Genomic DNA, 21361 nt, shown 5'->3' with positions numbered 1-21361 from the left:
CCAATTAACTTCCTAACAAATACAACATTTACCCAGCTTAAATGCCTCAGCTGGAATGCGGAGAGGACACATGGGCTGGCGGCTCACTCGTTCCCAATCATTACACTGTCCCCCTCGCGCTCCCTTCCCAAGTCATTTCCAAAAATATAAATCCAGTATTGACTTTGGAGAGCCAGGGAAAAACACGCCTGGCAGATTTCTCTCCTTCCGCAGTACAAAAGACGTGCCGTTGGCAGTGCCCAGTCACGCCGGAGGGAGAGAGCATTGGAGCAGTCAGCGTGCTCTTCATCCCCGGGCAGAACGGTAGTATTAAACAGTTAAATTCACAGCCAGCGCAGAGGGAGGAGGAGGAGGAGGAGGAGGAGGAGGAGGAGGAAGGGGATTAGAAAGAGATTTGTAGAGAGAATCATTTGCAATGCACATCCATGCAGCCAAGGTCAGACACAGCCAACAAAGAAGAGCCAGAAGAGAGAGAGAGAAAGAAAGTGAGAGAGAAAGAGAGAGTTAGAGAGAGACAGACAAAGAGAGAGAGAGAGCAAGAGAGAAAGAGAGAGACAGACAAAGAGAGAGAGAGAGAGAGAGAGAGAGAGAGAGAGAGAGAGAGAGAGAGAGAGAGAGAGAGCAAGAGAGAGAAAGAGAGAGAGAGATGGTATATTCTGTGCATACTTCATGTGTGAGAGAGGGATGATGGAGATGGAAAAGAAGAAAACAAAGAAAGAGAAACAGTGAGGAAGACCAAAACTGTTTCGGGGTGTGTGTGTGTGTGTGTGTGTGTGTGAAGTCTAGCGTATTCCCAGATGTCATTCATCACGCCTCTCCATAATCTCATCAGCCCCCGGGAGAAGCTCATGCATGTGCAGTGCACAGAGACACAAGGGCACACGTATGGAGCAAGGGGAGCCGTACATGAATCATTATTAGAGCAGGGCCACTGTACACACTCCACAGGCCTCATTACTCAGTGGCCCTCTCCACAGCACCCGCACGCTGCCAAGCGCATATGGCACAGTGACCCCATTACACCAGAGCCACTCCTAATGAACGCAGGGCCTATACGTATCATAATGTATAGATATGGGTTTAAGGTTTAATCCTCTATGCAATCGACTTGATGATCACTATCAGCCAGGGTAGTGGAGGCCAGGCTGGGACAGGTAGGAGGCGGTTCCACGCCTGGGCAGTAGGGGGCGATGTGGGTCCAGGGATGTGGTGGTGGTGGGAGGTGTGTGAGCAGGGGGGGGGGGGTTTGCCAGCAGGTCAGGTGGTGACTGCAGGCCGAGGGGGGGGGGGGGGGGTGGGGATGAAGGAGCAATGGGGTTGTAATGTTTTTTAACCTGGAAGGTAATTCCTGAAGAAAAGGGAACCGATCCAGCCGGATCCTGCTTGCGTTTCATTAATGCACCTACACGCTCTCTGACTCACTCACTCCCCCCCCCCCACCCTTCTCTACTCCTCTCTCTCATTTCTGCTGGATTCATTCTGTTCATCTCTCTCTCTCCCCCCCCTCTCTTCTGCGCTCTCAGAGAGAGAGAGAGAGAGAGAGAGAGAGAGAGAGAGATAGAGAAATCGTAGCCTTCTCTCTGGATCAGTCATTCCACAAATGAGCTCTGATACAGATAGTGGGAGCTCTTTCATCTTGTAACAGGCGGTAAGATCTATATTAAGGCATCTTAGCTGAGCGTGCTCAATGCATGAGAATGTGTGTAAGGCAGCCAGACAGACAAGTGCTGCTGCACCATTAAAATAGGACCAAGGGAAAGGGGGGAAAGAGAGCCCTGGAGAGGAGGACAAGGGGAGAAAGAGATGGAGAGAGAAAGAGAGAGAGAGAGAAGGGGATTTGAAATGGTGTCAAGATCTTGGTGGGCATGTGGTTGATGGAGGGCAGGGCTCACAGGTGGAGCAGATCAGAAGTTTCTTTCCTTGTTTAGCTCGGCCACTTCAGCAAAGTCTGCCTCTTTGTTCGCTCCTCCTCTGGACAGCTGTGTGTGTGTGTGTGTGTGTGTGTGTGTGTGTGTGTGTGTGTGTGTGTGTGTGTGTGTGTGTGTGTGTGTGTGTGTGTGTGTGTGTGTGTGTGTGTGTGTGTGTGTGTGTGTGTGTGTGTGTGTGTGTGTGAGTGCGTGCGTGCGTGCGTGCGTGCGTGCGTGCGTGCGTGCGTGCGTGCGTGCGTGCGATGTGCTGGCGGAGTGCTCGTGTGCAGCTGTGGCAGAGGGGCTACAGAGGGGATGTGGCCTCTCGGTGACTGTGGGTCTGAGAGCTCCCCCTGAGAAAGCCCACCTCACCCACAGGTGCTCAGCTTAGCCCCACGGCCAATCGGGAGACAGCCGCAGGAGAGAACACACACTGCCAGTTACGGTTTCTAGCCCAGGCAGTTTCCTCTCATCATCCATGATTTTGCAACTGTTTGCCTTATTCAGTAACAGTAGTTACTACATTATGCTTTAAATCTCCCTGTCCATGTCCTACTCCTAACCTTCCTCTGAGGCTTAGCTTTAATGAGAAATATCCCAAGCTATTCAGTCACTATTACTGGCAGTATGAAGAATACTGGCTCTCTATTGATTTTGTGAAGTGTTTTCTTTCTCCCTGCGGCTTCGATTTTTCCTCGTCTGTTTCTTTCATTCCTGTTTTCCCCTCCCATCCTCTTTTGAGCAATAGACAAAAAAACACTAACAGCACAAAAGAGAAATAAAGGTAAGGAGAGAGAGAGGGGGAGAGAGAGAGAGAGAGAGAGAGAGAGAGAAAGGGAGAGCATCTGTAGCTCCAGTGGGTTGATTGAGATGTCTTTCCTACGCGTTGACTACGTGTGTAGAATAGCCTGGTGGAGGAGAGCCAGCTCTCAAAGCTGAATTGGTACCCAGAATCCGGCCAGAAGCTTTTGTGCTTCTTCCGCTCAGCAGCCAGTGATGACAGTCGGTAATGCTGGGCTTTTGTCATCCTTATCTCATTCCCGAATACATGTCTTTTTCACTTAAGTAAGTTAGCTGAAGATTCTAGCTTCAGTTTGTCTTTTTCTTTCAAAGATTTTTTAAAGACCAGAGTTACCCTTAATTCAATTTTAACTGCCTAATATGTCAGTTCTGGTCTTGTTTGGAAATTAAGTTAAGCTGACATTCAATTCTCATAAAACAATATGAGATCTGAGGACTCTCGAGGCCTTAAACATTTATACGTTCATTTATTTTGCTTCATGAATTAAACCACTAGGTAACATTTTCCACAAAGCTCATATAACATGACCTATATGTAAAGATATCCTTTAATATATGTGTTATTAAGATTCTTGATACATATATGCATTTCAATAACTCATCTTATTATTTGATACCCTAAACCCTCACTAAGCATGGCATATTAAATGCCACAGACATTTATGAGTACATCTGCTACAATACGGTCCAGTTTAGCTTTGAATCATTCCAAACAGTAACTCAGGTGGACGTTCTCCTTCACTGTTCCCGTTATTGTACGTCAGTGTGTGTGTGTGTGTGTGTGTGTGTGTGTGTGTGTGTGTGTGTGTGTGTGGGGGGGGGGGGGGGGGTATTAGCGCTTTTAAACCTGCTGGCTCTCCAGTGGGGGCCAGATGACAGATGGCAGCAGTTAAGAATATTTAAGGTTTTATGAGAGCGCGTTCGGAGCTTTATGAATCCCTCTGGCCAACCTGCATGGGAGTGGGTAGAGTGGGCAGCAGCAGATCGACAGAGCAGAGAAAGAGAGAGAGGGAGAGGGAGAGAGAGAGAGAGAGAGAGGAGAGAGAGAAAGAGGGAGTGATGGGAAAAGAGAGAGAAAGCGTGGGGGCGTGGATAGGACAGGAAGGAAGGCAGATTGCGAAACGAAGGGAATGAGAGATTGAAAAATAATTTTAAAAAATCTGGTCATGGATTTCAGAATCTGTGTGTATCCATCTCCAGCTGTCGATGCAAATACTCAATATGCCAAGGTGGGAGGATGCCAGGAGTGTTCACACAGGGACACACACATGCACAAAGATACAAATAACACACACACACACACACACACACACACACACACACACACACACTACATCCAAATATAGGGAGCTCTAGAAACTGGAGTCATCAGTATTGCAGACATAAGTGTACACACACACACAGACACACAGAAAGTTGGAGCTGCTACATCTGGCCTCTATATCTCTCCTAATATCTGCACCGTGCCTGCTGCACCGTGTTCCCCTGAGTCCAAACCCAAACGCACCGGAGTGAGACAAACCCAGACTCCCATTCTCTGAAAGAAGGAGAGAGAGACAGAGAATGAGAGAGAGAGGGGGGGGGAGAGGGAGAGATAGCAGCAGTTCACAGCGGCCCTCGTATCCCCCCTCAGATCATCTGTAAATCAGGGCAGCCGTGGCCCACTGGTTAGCACTCTGGACTTGTAACCGGAGGGTTGCTGGTTCGAGCCCCGACCAGTGGGCCGCGGCTGAAGTGCCCTTGAGCAAGGCACCTAACTCCTCACTGCTCCCTGAGCGCCGCCGTTGTAGCAGGCAGCTCACTGCGGCAGGATTAGTGTGTGCTTCACCTCACTGTGTGCTGTTTGTGTTTCACTAATTCACCGATTGGGTTAAATGCAGAGACCAAATTTCCCTCATGGGATCGAAAAAAGTATATATACTATACTATACTAAAAGCCCCTGCCCCACCCCCACTAACCCTAGTCCTGCCCAGTGGAGGTGTCCTCACTTCTCTCTCTCTCGTGTCCCTGTCCCCTATGTGGAGGAGGGGAGTGTGTGTGGTAAGGAAAGGGTGTGTGGAGTGGTGGCTGCTGCTGGGTGAGCCCTGTGGGAGGGGATAAGGAGCACTAATGAGAACAGCGTCCCTGAGCCCCGACTCCATGACACCGACCCACACCACTGTTCTGACGTCAGCAGCCAACAGCGGAGCAGCGGGGCAGGTGAGGGACGAGTGCACCATGGAGTGCTGGGGTGGTGTGGTTCATGTGAAGACATGCCTACTCCTCCTTCCCCTCCCTCCCTCTCTCTCTCACTCCCTCACTATCAGCCTTTGCTCCCATCCCACTCCTCACTCCTTAAGTGTGTCATGCCCTCTACCTGGGCCTTCACTGAAGGACGAACCTCTATTCATATGTGCATATGTAAGTGAGCGCATGCATGATTATGATTATGAGTGTGTGTGTGGGTGTGCACGTGCATATCTTGAATTTCCCCTTGGGGATCAATAAAGTATCTATCTATCTATCATGTGTGTGTGTGTGTGCACGTGTGTGTATCTTATCTCTTGAAATATTTCAATCCTGTCTGTTGTAATATGATTTGTGGATTTAAATAAAGAATTAAAATGTGTGTGTGTGTGTGTGTGTGTATGTGTGTGTGTGTATGTGTGTGTGTGTGTGTGTGTGTGTGTGAGAGAGATGAAACTGTGCTGACCCATGGTGCATTCTCTTGGCTCTCCCTGTCTCTCTGCAGACACACTTATCTGGAGGTCACAGGCATGGCTGACATTTCCTACGTGGGCCCTTTCTTGAGCACGCGGCGCACTGCGGCTAATGAGCTGCCCTTTGAGCGCAGGGGCGGGTTAAGCTGGGAGCACTCGCTCTATAGGAGCCACGGGAGCTGAGACGGCAGCACTGCTGCTCATGAGCAGCTCTCGTTAGAGGCGAGACACACACACACACAGACATATGCACATGCACACACACACACACACACACACACACACACACACACACACACACACACACACACAAAGGATCTTCTGCTGCACTGGTGCCTGGCGGTCTTAAGATTTTGCAGGGTCATTGGTAGCTTTACTCCCAAGGTCACTGTATAGGTTGATGAGGTCTACCCGCAACAAACCAGTCTTATTCCACAGAGGACAATTGTGTGTGTGTGTGTGTGTCATGGGAATGACATGGTAGTGATGTCCCTCCTGACCTCTTGTGCAGAAGAAACCTGACCCTGACTCTGAGTATTGATCTCATGGCCAATATCCCCACTGATTTACTGATGTTAAAGACAATATGTATCACATAGATATAGAGCACTACACTGTTCACAGAGCACACTGCATTACAACTTGCAGCAAAGCCCTGATTGGCAGATTCTAAAGTAATGCCATGCAGAATGTAAATCACTGGTATATGAGAGCTCCGTGTAATTTGAACATTGCAGCTAGGGGAGGGTTGACATGGTAAGTAATTACAGTCTCATGCTTGTTGAGTTAGTGTGTGATGTGAGCTGAAATAAATGGTATGCAGAATAATATGGGGGTAGAATTGTCTCATAAAGATTTGTACATACTCGAAGAGGTATGCACAAATATATGTGTATTTGTAAATACAAAAACACAAATACACAAATATATAAAGTAATTTGTACAAAAATGTGTGTATTTGTAAATATATTTTTGACATCTACAAATAAATATGTTTGGTTTTGTGTGTGGGAGGCGTTGGATTCTGCATTTGTGGATCGCATTTGTGGATTTGTGAATCGCATATGTGGATTTGTGGATGACATAATTTTGAGACACATCGCACAGCGATCCACAAACAAATACCCCCGAATTCGCGCGTGCAAATTCACCCTCCTCTGAACAACCAGTAGATGGCAGTGTTGTACAACATGTGTGTTATCAACTGATAACAACTGAATCTTTCCGACCGCTGTTTTCCCTTACCCTGGAAATCCAGATTTCTTGCGAGAGCACAATGGAATTGTCTCTGCGAGACACTCTGGCAAAGAGCAATGATACACGTTACTTTTACCCCAACATTCCGGGGAACCAGCTAAACTGATGAAGACAGCGCTGCAACGTTGGAGGACAGTACACATTGGTCGTAGTGTTATCCGATTGCGTCAAAGTCCGATATCATTCAGAGTAAACAACAAGTGTTAACCAATTGCGTGCAGTGAGATTTTTAAATGGGTAAGTAATACCAACTAGCCAGAACAAATTTATTATCGGTTTCGATGTGTAGTGCCATTTTTAATTTCATAGACTGTATAAATAAGTCCATTTAGCAATATTGACATTAATGGCAGTCTGCCAGATAGTGATCTCAGCTGAGCTGGCTCTCACATTACGTTAACGTATGTTAACATCTGTAACGTTAAGAGCTGCAACATCTGTAAAACAGCGAACACGAACACAGCCTGTCACTTGAGTTGCAAGACACAATAACTTTAGGGAAAACAACATTTTATTTTAAGGGGGCCCTATATCGGATTTTAAGGGAAATCTTAACTTAATGTGTTTTGTGCAGGCACCAGCTGTTTAGCTAGCTGGTTAATGTTAGCAGCTGTACGCTGACTAAATTGACTTTTTATACAGTCTATGAAATTAAAAACAGCACTACACATCGAAACCGATAATAAATCGTTCTGGCTAGTTGTTATTACTTACCCATCCATTTAATCCAGTGTCTTCCATGTTGTTAATCCTGCTAGTCATAAAGCACTTGACTGAACTGAACTAAGGAAAACAGCGGTCGGAAAGATTCAGTTGCTATCAGTTCATAACAGACATGTTGTACAACACTGCCATCTACTGGTTGTCCAGAGGAGGGTGAATTCGCACGTGCGAATTCGGGGGTATTTTGTTTGTGGATCGCTATGCGATAGGAATGTCTCAAAATTACGTCATCCACAAATCCACATGTGCGATTCACAAATCCACAAATGCGATCCACAAATGCAGAATCCAATGCCTCCCACACACAAAACCAAAAACATTTATTTGTAGATGTCAAAAATATATACAAATACACGCATATTTGTACAAATTACTTTATATATTTGTGTATTTGTGTTTTTGTATTTACAAATACACATATATTTGTGCATATCTGTTCGAGTATGTACAAATCTTTATGAGACAATTCTACCCCCATAGAATAATGACAGTTGGTGTGTGTGAGTGTGTGAGTGTGTGTGTGTGTGTGTGTGTGTGTGTGTGTGGGTGTGTGTGTGTGTGTGAGTGTGTGTGTGTGTGTGTGTGTGTGTAACGTTCAACGTTACAGAGAGAGTGTGTAACGTTCATGGCATCCAATAGCTTACAGCAGGGGTATTCAATTAATCTTCAGCGAGGTCCAGTTACGGAAAATTTCCTCAAGCAAAGGTCCGGAGCATCATAATGTTTAACGTGCGTGTTTAGGATATGTATATGTATGTATGTATAATATTAGGATGGATGGATGGAGCCTAGTTGTAGATAGATAGATACTTTATTGACCCCCAAGGGGAAATTCAAGAAATAGAAGATTGTAGGCCTAGGCCTAATGTTTAATGTGAAATAAAATAAGTATCCTAAAAGGCAACATTCGAAATGAGGAGAAATAAGGCAAGATAAGAGTAGCCTAATTGGGGAGAAAAACTGAGTAGCCTTGGCTATTTTTAAGATCTTAACGTGAACTTAAAATAAAATTTGAGCTGAGACAAGGATGGATATTCCACAGCTGGTTCCTTGAACCCATTAATCAGCAAGTTTAATTTTTTGCTTTTTGTTTTTTTAGGTTGACCCGAAATCCTGGAAACCCAGGAATATCACGTTGTTGGGCAGTGAATGCATGTAGGCTTAACTAGATTGTGGTGGATCAATCATATTGCCTTCTTAAATCGTTAAATATTCTGTGGTCTCAGTTCACTGTTGAATGGGCCTATGCTTGCTCAAAATATATGCTTTGTCTAGTAGAGGTGCTTCAAATTGGCGCTTAAAATCGCCTGTCAGAATATATATAGAAGAGGTCCAGGTCAATTCCGCGCAAAACTGTCACATCATATTTAGTTGGCGTTAACGTGACAGTTTTGCGTGGTATTGCCCCCGTATCGTTATATAAAGCTCGGTTCTCGCTGTCTAGCTTTCTCCTCTTTGAGCAATCAATGATTTGAAAATAACTTACTTATCGTTAACTTAGATATCCATCTGATTGTTTCTCGTCCCGTCTCCTCTCGCTCGTTTCAGGCTATCAGTCTCTTCTCCATAGTAGGCTACTTTACTCACTGACTCGACTTTATCAGAATTCACAGATTTCACTGGCTGAGTAGCAGCAAGCGAAATGATGGTTCCTGAAGCTCCTGAAGTAAATGCTGTTATCCTAACCAACGAAACATTTAGCGCAGCTTTGAAATCTTACGTGAAAATCTAAATTAGGCTATTATGGTCTGGGTCCGGATAGGATCACGCCACGGTCCGGACTCGGACCGCGGTCCGCCATTTGGTGATGGCTGGCTTACAGTATTTGACACAAACATACAAAGAATGCACACATTCACAACAGTAAAGATCAAGATGAAATCCAGCTGTGAAATGATAGTCTATCCACCAAGATTCCCACAGAGAGCTGAGATAAATGAGGGGAGGAGGCGCCAGAGGAGGCAACACAGTGAGACGCTATGGTGGATGTCTGGATATCCATTACAGGTATTCGGCCCACTACCCAGGTAAAGGGGACAGGTAAAGCAATGCCTGCCCTTTAAGACGGCGTGTTTCTATTGCTTACAGGACCTACCCAATCACAACGCTAATTAGATGTACTAAAATGGCATAGCAACTGCAGCAAATACAGTTTAGTATTAGTATTAATACACTAAGTGCCAGAGGAGGTAACACAATAAGACGCTATGGTGGATGTCTGCGTATATATCCATGGAGTACGTGCACGCTAATCCACTGATGTGCTGTGCTGTGGGGTGCTGTGTGTTACTCACTCGTAGGGGTCGCTGGGGTCTGTGCTCTGCAGCTCAGGGGGGATGGGGATGCGCTTGTAGTACATCTCCCAGTCAAAGGCCCCCCGCATGGCGTCGCCCGCCTGGGCCTCGTAGCCAAAGTGATTGTGGTCAATGACGTCAATCATCGGGCACACAATGGTCCTGGGATTCTGGGCTATTTGGTCTGTTGAGAGAGAGAGAGAGAGAGAGATATATTAGGTGCATACATGTTACAAGAGTGGTTGTGTGCAGGATGGGGCAAGAGAGAGAGAGAGAGAGAGAGAGAGAGAGAGAGAGAGAGAGAGAGAAAGAAAGAGAGAATGAGGACTAGATACAGAACAGACAGTATGAAAGAAAGAGAAAGAGAGGGAACATAAAAACAGTGCTTAGGAGTGCCATCAATCACCGTGGCTCTGCAGCCCAGTCCGGTGTGTACGGTTCAGTGGATCTGGTGGGAGGGTGTCTGGCCGGCTGCCTCGGCCCCTGAGGGTCCCCAGCAGCCCACAGCCGTCCTTCGTGGGCTTGGCAGAGTGCGGCAGCCGCCGTGAAATTGGACCTGCTACAGTCGCACGGCGATTAGAAACAATTACAGCACTTCAAAGTAGGTTTGCTCCGCCGAGGGCCGCCGAGCCTCGGCCAGCTATGTCTTTGTCACTCAGCGGCGCTAAGCTGTCCCAGATCTGTCACCCTTCCCTCCCCTACGCAACCGCTCCACTGGACCATGGAGATCTGTGAGAGCCAGTGGGCTCACTTGCTCTCTCCTACACTTATACACACACAACACACACACACTCATACACACACAACACACACACACACACACGCTAACACTCACACACACACACACACACACACACACACACACACACACAACACACACACACACACACACACTAACACTCACACACACACACACACACACATACACACGTTAACACACTACAGCTTTCACATCCAAGAAGACATACTGCACAAACACACTCACTCCTACACACACAAACACACAATACACAGACGCTGATTAAAAGAACAGTGTAACAGAAATGAAAGTCAATATATTCACATGGCTATCAAAATCAAAGACCTAAGAAATCCAACTGGACTGGACGACTGCAGTAAAATAAACAAAAACAACAGAGCAAAGCACAAGACAGAATAGAAGAAAGACACCAACACAAACAAAGGCACAGTCTGACGCCGTTAGCTTACGGGTGTGTAAGCAGTTCTCAGTCACGAACAGCAGCCCCCATGACAGGCTTGTTTACAATGGACAGGACGATAGGACGATCCCTCTCCTCCTCAGCTTGCCAGCATCACTCATGCAGATTACACGTCAGGCAACAAACACACACAAACACACACACACACACACACACACACACACACACTGGGACACAAGTATACACACACACACACACACACACACACAAACTGGGACACAAGTACACACACACACACTGGGACACAAGTACACACACACACACACACATACATACACACACACATACACGCACACATACATGCGCGCACACACACACACACACGCACACACAAGCAACCCCTCTGGTACCAACACACACAATGCTATTGATTTAGGAGCATCTTTGTTTTAACGGACGCGTGACTCAAATAGACACCACTGTGCTTTGTGTGACAGAACACATTGTTTTGTTTTGCAGAGTTTCTCACTAAGTAGCCTAAATCTGAATACCCATGACTCCGTCTAAGGTTTGCACAGTTAGGGTTTAAACAATGGTGAGAATTGAGAGTGTGTGTGTACTGTATGTGTGTGTCTTGGGGGGGGGGGGGGGGGGGGGGTCAGGGAGAGAGAGAAAGAGAGAGAGGGAGGGAGACAAATGAGGGACATAATGGTTGGGGTGGTGAGAGGCAAAGAGAAAAGCTATCACGCATGGCGGGGTACGTGAAGGCGGGAGGGCTGTGGACGTAAATAGAGATTGGAATAGAGGCCTCAGCTTGGGCTGAATGATGAGTGTGTGGACAAGGCCAGGTTCTTATAATGCCATTCAGAGCAAAAGTACGATTGTGTGTGTCTGCACAGGTGCAGTCCATCTACAGGCTCTTTGTGTGTGTGTGTGTGTGTGTGCGCGTGCGTGTCCTTAGAGTGGGGTAAAAATAAAGTGCAGCTCTTCCTAAAGTTTGAATAGACTGTAAGCACACCTACTTTTGCGTCTCCTCGTTCCCCTCTCCTTGTGTCTGACATGCATAATGTCCTTTGATCAGCTCGGATCCTGCCATGCTGTGTGATCTGAGGAAGGAGGACGCTTTTCCAGAACCCTCTGAAGCACTAACGAGATCTTTGCTTCACATCTGAATCCGATGGCTGGCCTCCGCTGGCTAAGGGAAAGGTGCGGAGAGGTGAGGCCGTCCGCATGCCTGCTGAGGAGAGGGTGGAACTGCGAAAGGGCCACAGAGCCTTTGCTCTCCTCGCTAGCCTGCTGCGTCCCTGTTCCCTTGCGGCCTTCCACACTCTAATCATGGATGCCACCCTTCATCCCAGAAGCACGCCTCACAAAACTGGAGCCGCCTCAGCCAAGCCAATTAAAGCTCTCCTTACTGTGTGGCCCCCTTTCCTGTCTTTCTGTCCTCCTCTCCCTTTTTTCTGTCTCTCCCTCACTCTCTCACTCTCTCTCTTTCTCCATCTCTCTCTCCCCCCTCTCTCTTTCTCCATCTCTCTCTCCCCCCTCTCTCTCCCCCCTCTCTCCTTCTCCATCTCTCTCTCCCCCCCTCTCTCCTTCTCCATCTCTCTCTCCCCCCTCTCTCCTTCTCCATCTCTCTCTCCCCCCTCTCTCTTTCTCCATCTCTCTCTCCCCCCCTCTCTCCTTCTCCATCTCTCTCTCCCCCCTCTCTCTTTCTCCATCTCTCTCTCCCCCCTCTCTCCTTCTCCATCTCTCTCTCCCCCCTCTCTCTTTCTCCATCTATCTCTCCCCCCTCTCTCCTTCTCTCTAATCTCTGTCCCACTGTGCCTGTTTCTCGTTTGCTCGCTCTTCCAGTAACGAGTTGAGAGGCCACATGTAGCTCATAGCTGGACCTTTGATGACCTGTCAGGACTGCGGCGTCTAGTGCATTGATGTGTGCACGGAGAACATGCTCTTAATTCCTGTGGCGATGAGATGCACGTGCGTGCGTGTGTGTGTGTGTGCCTGTCTGATCTGGCGGGACACTTTAGAAATGTGTTTCTGGCAGCCAAGCAGAGGCGGGGAAATCGCCATCCGTGAGGCTCAGTGGGGTGGCTCTTTAAAGAGAGCTCTGGGGCGTCTCTCCCTCTGAGGGGAAGAAAAGAGAGAGAGCGAGAGAGAGAGAGAGAGAGAGAGAGAGGGAGATGGAGAGAGAGAGAAAGAGATGGAAAGAGAAAGAGAAAGATGAAGAGAGAAAGAGAGAGAGATGGAAAGAGAAAGAGAGAGATGGAGAGAGAGACAGAGATGGAAAGAGAAAGTGCAAAGACAGTGTTGTCGAGACAGAGCTACACTTTCTGACCGAGTGCAACTCATTTCAGTCAGTTTGTGTTCTCTACTTTCCAAAACTTGATGAGAAACACCCTGGATTTAACCCTGGATTTAATTTTAAGTAATTCAAACCTCAAACCTAAGTAAACTACCATACTTGCTAGGAGAGAAAAAGGACAGCTGTCTCATAGCTGCACAATATGTTTTCACCTGCCACCAGCTGAGGGACAATGAGTGATACACACACATACACGCACACGCACACACACATGTGCCAACACGCTGATGAACTCACATACAACCACTTCCACATGCAGGCAGTCACCATACTGCTCTCAATGAACTCTCATTAATACTACAATGAACCGATGTAAAACTAAGTACTATTGTTCACAAATCTCAGTGAAGTAGAATGTTTATACAAATGTATCAGTTTAAAGTATGTGTATATGTTCTGTCTCTGTAATTATTGTTGTTATGTCTTACCTTTAACATGTACCAATTGCTTTGGCAATACAAGTTTTCATTTGTCATGCCAATAAAGCAACTTTTGAATTTGAATTTGAATTTGAGAGAGAGAGAGAGAGAGATGGAGACTTCTGATTTGCTATTTATCACAATGAGAAAAAGTGGGCAAAAAAAAAAACAAAGGAGCAAAAAGCTTTGAACAAGAAAGGCGTTTGAATTTTGTGAAATTGTCCAATTTAGTGGATAGATAAGCCGACGCCAGGAAAGGAAATCTCTGCAGCATTATTGCCAGTCACAGCTGTTTTCCCCTTGTGATGGAAAAAGGAAAAGTAAGGAAAAAAAACTAATCGAGAAAAAGAGTAAAGGCTTTCCCCTCCTCTCCGCTCCTGCCTTTACCCCTTCTCTCTCTCTGTCTCTCTCTCTCTCTCTCTCTCTCTCTCTCTCTCTCTCTCTCTCTCCCCGCGGTGCGTTTTCCCTGGAGTAAGCACTTCCTTATCTGTTCTTACCGAGCAGCGGAGGCAGCCAGTTGACGTTGGCCTCGCAGTGGGAGTCGAGGAAGGTGAGCACCTCTCCCTTGGCCACCGAGGCGCCCAGCAGACGGGTGCGGATCAGGCCCTCGCGCTTCTTGGTCCGCACAATGCGCACCTTAGGGAAACGGGCCATGTACTTCTCCAGACGTTCCTTCAGGTGCTCTGTGAAAGACACACAGATAAAGACAGACCGGTGTGAATATGAATGAATCGTCATCGGCAAAGCTGCACTGGGATCCTGAACATTACAGCATGTACTGTAAGGTAAGATAGAGGGGATAAACAAAAGAGAGAGAGAGAGTGAGAGTAAGTGAGTGAGTGAGAGAGGCTTTGACTTTTAAGGTTCCTTTATTGACAGTCAAAAAGGAAACCAGGTAACATTAAAACCAACCCATAATAAAACCTCCCTCCACCTCCCCACCCCACCCTCCCAAAAAAAACACACACACCGACAAAATATGCAAAAAAATGACCACAAAAAAAAAGAAAAACAAAAAAAACAATCAACCAGACAAACAGACCAAACTACCTATCAGTCACCCTTTATAAGGCTCAAAACTTGAACAGTAATTCCCCTCCTTCATCCAGTGGACAAATATAACCCTCAACCCCCCATGTTCCATTGAAAGTCTCAATATCACCAATTAACTGATAATACTTGTACTCAATCCTCAGCCTTGTGGCCAAGGATAGTTTCAACAAAGGCACCGGCTCTGTTAAGCCTGTCCCCTCCACCCTGTTCCTCCGGGACAGCCACACAGCCATCTTAGCCTGTCCAAAAAGAAAATTCAGAAGAACCACATGAGCCTTCCTAGCCACAGAGTATTTGGGACCAAAAATAAACTCCCCTACCCCTGGTTCTAAGTGTGCTCTGTGTCTGTTCATAGCTATTGCACCATGTACAAATGTACAAATGTACAATTCTCCACTATTGCACCAAATGTAAAATGTACAATTCTCCACTGGAGATCACCCGTTCTTTTTTGAATGGGACACTTGTACATAGACCGCCAACTGCCTTTCGGAGAAGAAACCGGCCCCAAAAAACCCCACCACCTCGACTCCCTCACACCAGAGAGGGCCTGAAGATTCCTGACTTTTACACATATATGATAGAGTGCCTTATTGCTTGCATTCTCAAAAAATTCCAGCATTTGGCCAGGTGTAGATTGGGGTGCTCCTAATTAACTACCGTCTTTGGAGGAAGGACTCTCTGAGATTAGAACTCTGAGCTAGAAATAATCATGCCTTCCTTTTAATGCTATAACTTGCATAAGATTTAGACTTATCTTGAAAGTGTTGTGAATCAGAATCCTTTTGTAAATGTACTGTGTGTTCCTTATGGTCATTTGTGATTTTATTGTGTATCCCTTGTGTCTGTAGTTTGTAGCCTGTGTATCCTTGAATTCAATAGGAGCCTATCTCCAGGTGTGAAAACATAAACCTCTAAGAGACATCCCAGGACAAAGGGTGATCTGACCTCTTCCCTTTCTATTGCATATTCAAACTGGGTTGGACCTAGAGGTCACTCCTTCTTTAGTTTGTAACATAAAGTTAGTACACACCTCTGTGTAGTTAGAGAATCTGGTGAAACCCATGATGGAGTGACACAAATGCTATCTCTCCCTTGAGGGGCACTGGCCCCTCATTGAAAATAATAAAAACCTGGATCCTGATTTTCCATCGTCCTGACTGAGTCTTAAGAGAAATATGGTAGTAAAAAATATACTATCACCGTGAACTCCATCGGGGACAGGAGGCAATGTTTTGCATCCTCAGGGATAATCTTTTGAATGTCCGTCATCACCCTTGAAACAAGCCGGACTGAAAAAGTCCTCGTAAGTCCTGCCACCTCCTATGCAGAGCGCCAGGAGTCCACCAGCACTAAATCCTTGAGCTTCATGATGCCAGCCCGAAGAAAACCAGCCCTCAAAGAGGGGGAATGCAATGCCACCACTGGTAGAGCTGCATTGGGAAAAAGTGGTTCCTCTCCCACCCACATACTGGGTACAATGACCCTTCCCGGAGTGCTTAAAATTTTCCAAGCCCGTAGGACTGACTGGTAGAAAGGGGTCAGCCCTGAAAGACCCCCCGAGTCCAGGTCGATCAAAAACAATTGCCTGTCCATCCCCAAGCCACCGGCTTGCCTCAACAAAGCACAAGCAGTTTGTGCCCAGCTGAACTCCGGGACGTACAGCAGTCTTTGGGCCGCCTGCAGCCGGAAAGCCGGGGCAGAGGCATAGAGAGAGAGAGAGAGAGAGAGAGAGAGAGAGGGAGAGGGAGAGGGAGAGGGAGAGGGAGAGAGAGAGAGAGAGAGAGAGAGAGAAAGAGAGAGAAGTGTACAGGGACTTGGAGTGATGTCTTAATTGTTTCACCATTCTCTTGCCCCCATTCCGGAGCATTAATGTTTAACGTCCCCAAAGATTCTCCTGCTGTTAACACTTAATTGAATAGCTGAATTGAATTGGTTTCCTGCATATTAAAAAGCAAACACCTGTGACTCATTCACTTGCAGCAGCCAGAGAAAGCGGCTTTCCAGGAAGTTTGTAACATCGGGCTATACCGGAGCTGTTGGGTCTAGCAATGGGACTGTGTGTTTACCATAAAAACAGACTACAATGAAGTCATCATTTGAATTTATGCAGCAGATACATTCATAACACAATGCATTCCGTCAGCTCTGTTCAGGAATTCATGAGACACCGAACCAAAACTTGGAGACAAAGACAAAGGCCCCTGGAGCTCTCGGTCTCTTTGCTATGGCAACACCAGGGTAATGGGTTTGACCCTTCTCTGAAAGCGCATGGAGACAGGCGCAGCGTGGCAGCGGTCGTCTGCGCCGCCGCCTTGGCAGGGGGAGTTTTATCTCGACACGCATTATTTGTTCATTTCTAACACAGCGGGACTTTTCAGCGTAGCTGGTGTCCCGTGTCTGTGCATTATTCAAATGCGGGGCATTAATACCTGCGCCAGGGCCTATCACCGCTCTGCAGACACCGCCTCCGCCTGTGCCCCCTCGATTAGACACGGCACTTTTTTTTTAGCAGCGGCAGACCCCGGGATTAGCGAGTGTGAGAACAGACAGCGTTGGAAAAACGACTCGCTCACGAGGAGGACGAAGCTCGCGTTCGCTCACGGAAGGACGGCACGGTTGGACACCGACGTGGGCTGATCGGTGACACGAGCGAAGGCATTTAACACCAAGAGGCTTTATGCGTTGCGCTTCACGACCGCTGTAGTTAAAATCCTGAATTATGCAACGACATCAATGATCCATATGACATGGTGAAGATATGAGATGAATGCAGAGGAGAGAGCGGAGCTGTGTGTACTGGGTAGTAGAGGTCAGAGTTGACCATCAGCAGAGGAATACAGTGTGCTGGCACAGCATCCGTTCTGACAGCAATTAAGAATGAATGCCTTTGCCCCTGGCTACAGTCAAGCCCAGGGGACACCCCCTACACACAAACACACACACACACACACACACACAATCCACCACACAGTACTCAAGTGACACACATGACTAAAAATACCTTTGATTCAATCAGTGTCCTTTCAACGGCATCTGCGCATCAAAATAGCCCAGTCCGAGAATAATTAACTGATAAAAAATAATGATCCAAGCTCTCAAGGCCTTTGCAGGAGGGAGGCCTCCTCCCATGCATGCTAAACGGGCGTGGAGGTGTCCTGCGGAGGCAGGGACACGTCCGGCGGGAGTGAGCGAGGATGAGCGAGCGCTCCGGGCAGCAGGGGGAGGACGGGGGACATTAGAGGCTGCCTTTGCCAGCGGGGAGAGGAGGCAGCGTGCGGCCAGGATGTCTCCCCAACAGGGAACCTGCTGGTGCTGACAGCTGATTGGATGAGGCCCCGAGGGCAGGACAGAGACTGGCAGTGCCATCCCTCCTCTTTGAGGCCGCGCTCGCACCTGAGGGAGAGACACACTTACAGACAGACAGACAGACAGATAGACACGCTCTGCTCTGCTCTGCTCTGCGCTGCGCTGGGCTCAAACTCTGCCAAAGTCACCCGGACCAAAAGTTACGGTCAGCGTTTTTTTTTTTTTTTTTTAATCCTCTCACACCTTCTCTTTCTCTCTCTTCCTCTTCTCATCCATCGCTCTTCCTTTCCGTTCCCTAAAACGAAAGCACTCCTAAACTCCCACGGTGGGCAAGTCATCAAACAAGCGGCCTCAGTACAACTGACAGGGCCAATAAGAGTGCCAGGACATCTCCCTCTTGACAGTCTACATGCAGAGAATGCTAATCATAATAGCAGCATGGTTTTTTTTTTTTTGGGGGGGGGGGGGGGGGGGTTCTGACCTGAATTGTTGTTAACATATACAGAGGACATGTGTGTGTGTGTATGGGTATATATGTGTGTGTGTGTGTGTGTGTTTGTGTGGTAGGTGGTGTGTGTCTTTGTGTGTGTGTGTGTTTATGTGTGTTTTTGCGTGTATGTGTGTGCGTGTGTGTAGGGAGAGGCCGAAGCCGAGGGGAATTTTACTGAGCAGGAGAGGAAATGTGTCTGGCGCCGCACTCAGAGTGGCTGATTAAACGAGGTCGTAAATCATCCAGGGTGATGCACGTCAGGCGGGCAGGCAGGCAGCACCGGGCATGAGGAAGTGACAAATAAACAGTTACAGAGCAGGCAAAGTTTCACCTCCCCGCGCCCCATCCCCTCCCCAGCCCTGACAGGCTATGATGAAGGGCAGCAATGTTGTTCTCCTGCTTTGATGTCTCGCGGGTTCAGCCCCCTTTGAGGTGTTCCCTTTTCTCTCTGCTGTGGGATGATTTCCTTCCCTTCCTTTCCCTCCTTCCGTCGATCCCTTCATCGTTGCGAGCCCACTTTGCTGAGCCTTGGCAGAGCCTGCCACGAGTCGTCACTGTTGAAGCCATCCTCATCCTAAACTTCAAATGTCACTCTGTGCCCAGCCTCATTCCCAGCACATGCACACACACACACACACACACACACACACACAAACAACCACACACTCACACACACACAAACAACTACACACACCATCACACACAAACAAAAACACTCACACAAACACACACACACACACACACACACACACACAACAACAACAACAGATGAAAGATGAAAAGTTTGCATGCGGTTGCATTCTCTTTAATATGACTTTTAAACAAGACTTATTCCATTAAAAGCAAAGCGAGAGCTAGGAGGCAGAGGTGTTCTCCTGGATGTGTGTGTTTTAGCAGACGGTTTGTAAAGCACTGGAAAGGTGTGTGGGTGTGGGTGTGGGGCAGCTCTAACCCCCGGCCCATTATACTGCGGCCCTGCTGGGGTCGGCTGAGCATGTGGCGTGCTGAAACACTCGGTAGAAAAAAAAATGGCACCGCCACTTCCACATTCTGCTTCTAATCACAAACCCCCACTGGGGAAGTTCTGTACCCCCATGCAGGGCTTAGCATCTAATTACAGGGGCCAAGAAACAAACGCATGCCAACAGAACATACGTTCAGATCCAGCGAGGGGAAAGAGAGGAGAGGAGGAGAGGAGATGGAGGAGAGAAGGAGAGACAGAGGAGAGAGGAGAGGAGAAGAGAGGGAGCGGGAGAGGAGAGAGGAGAGGAGGAGAGGAGTCGTCTGAGAGAGGCATACCAGTGGATACATGCAATATGTTGATGATGTACTCATCTCAGAGACAAAGCAATGGGAAAGTGACACATTTATTAGGTCAACCTGCTATCCACAAATGTGCTCAGACTTGTACCCGTGTCAATGCAACATCATCATGAAAATTGAAAGGCTTGTTTTGCTCGTCGTCATAGCCCATCCATCAATACCCTATCTTCCCCAACAGCTCCACACAGTGTGAGTGCAGTGGCTGTGTGCAAACAAACAAGGTAAATAAACACAGAGAGCGTCACTGCTCCACCCCCCCCCCACCCCCCACCCCGCGAGGCAACAACCACAAGGCACCAGATAGCCACCTGCTGTAATGAGCCAATAGACACAGGTGTGTTAGCTCTGTCCTCTCCTCTCATCTCCAAGTCTGTCTCACACCTGCCTCTCGTCTCTCTCTCTCTCGTCTCTCTCTCTCTCTCTCTCTCTGAGGGTTAGAAGAGAGCTCTGCAGCTCAGAATTACACCATTTGGAGTAAAAAAGGCAGGTAGCTGTGGCACACATACTTATCCATTGGCTTTGCCTCAACTGTGTGCTTTGGCATGTGGTTGAAAAAAATCCTCCCTCCCTCCCCCTCCTCTGCTATACCCCCCGCCTACAATTACTCTAGCAGCCGTGCCTTTGAGGGAGAAGGCACACACTCCCTTGAACCGATCGCGCGAGCGCCTCTCTGCTCAGATCAATGCTCAGACCCCACTCCCAATTCATTATCCTCTGCGCTTTAAAGAGGAAGCTGGAATGAGGTTTGCTCACCGGGGAGGATCTGGAGGGAGCGTGGCGAAGAAACACAAGCCGGCGCGAGGCAGAGAGGCCTCCTCCTCCACAGACGCCACGCTTGGCTGTGTGTGTGTGTGTGTGTGTTGTGTTGTGTTGTGTTGTGTTTTATACCGCCTGGGTTGAATCACAAGCCCACAGAGAGGGGGGCTCAGGGCATCCGCACATTATTGTGGCCCGCGGAAGAGCACTCAGAAAAACACACAAGCAATATCAAAGCAACGGCGCTTGGCCTTCGACGAGCAAACACAGTAGCAAATAAACACCAACTTGAGCAAAGAGGGGGGGGGGGGGGAGAGAAGGAGAGAGAGGGAGAGAGAGAAACCGACTTGAGCAAAGAAAGAGGGGGGAGTGATAGAGAGAGAGGGAAAGAGAGGGAAAGAGAGAGAGAGAGAACAAAGGGAGAACAGGTCGGAGGTCTCGTGCTGGACGGAGGCAGCAGATGCTGTGCTCAGAATGTCTCGGCTCCTGTTCACCTCATGAGCCTCCGTCAGGCGTGAGGCTGGACTGGAGTGGACCATCAACTCCCCCTGAACACGCTTCGGCCAGATCAGCTGTTCACTCGCAAAAATAATCCCCGCCCCCCTCTCTCCCTCTGATTCAGCTTGGTTAGTGTGAATGCACAACATCAATAACATAATGCGGTATCTAGTGCCCAGAGAAACTAACATGAAATAAATTCATGCGTGTGCCAATAGCATCTTTTCTTGAGTCCAAACAAAATGGTTTTCATACTAATTAAAAAAAGAAGTTGTGAATAATTCAGACTGCATAAGTGAAGTGAATGTA

The 21361-nt window shown here is 47.7% G+C and overlaps 1 protein-coding gene across 2 annotated transcripts in view; it reads right to left on the bottom strand.

Annotated features, from left to right (window-relative positions):
• The window catches only part of galntl6 (polypeptide N-acetylgalactosaminyltransferase like 6), a 152772-nt gene that overhangs the window by 15940 nt on the left and 115471 nt on the right, over positions 1–21361 (bottom strand). For both annotated transcript variants that reach the window (XM_076295814.1, XM_076295813.1), the window contains 2 exons: positions 14121–14306; positions 9683–9866 (listed from right to left, as the gene is read on the bottom strand). In XM_076295814.1, the coding sequence (XP_076151929.1) occupies positions 9683–9866; positions 14121–14306 (370 nt within the window). The remainder of the gene's footprint in view (positions 1–9682; positions 9867–14120; positions 14307–21361) is intronic.

Source organism: Alosa pseudoharengus, unplaced genomic scaffold, assembly GCF_046254945.1.
Source record: "Alosa pseudoharengus isolate Yale_2024_CS ecotype anadromous, Long Island Sound unplaced genomic scaffold, YU_APseudo_1.1 YU_APseudo_1.1_scf_2, whole genome shotgun sequence".
In the NCBI taxonomy this organism is placed as follows: domain Eukaryota; kingdom Metazoa; phylum Chordata; class Actinopteri; order Clupeiformes; family Clupeidae; genus Alosa; species Alosa pseudoharengus.
The sequence above is the reverse complement of the archived record's forward strand: the minus strand, read 5'-3'. Positions and strand labels throughout refer to the sequence as shown.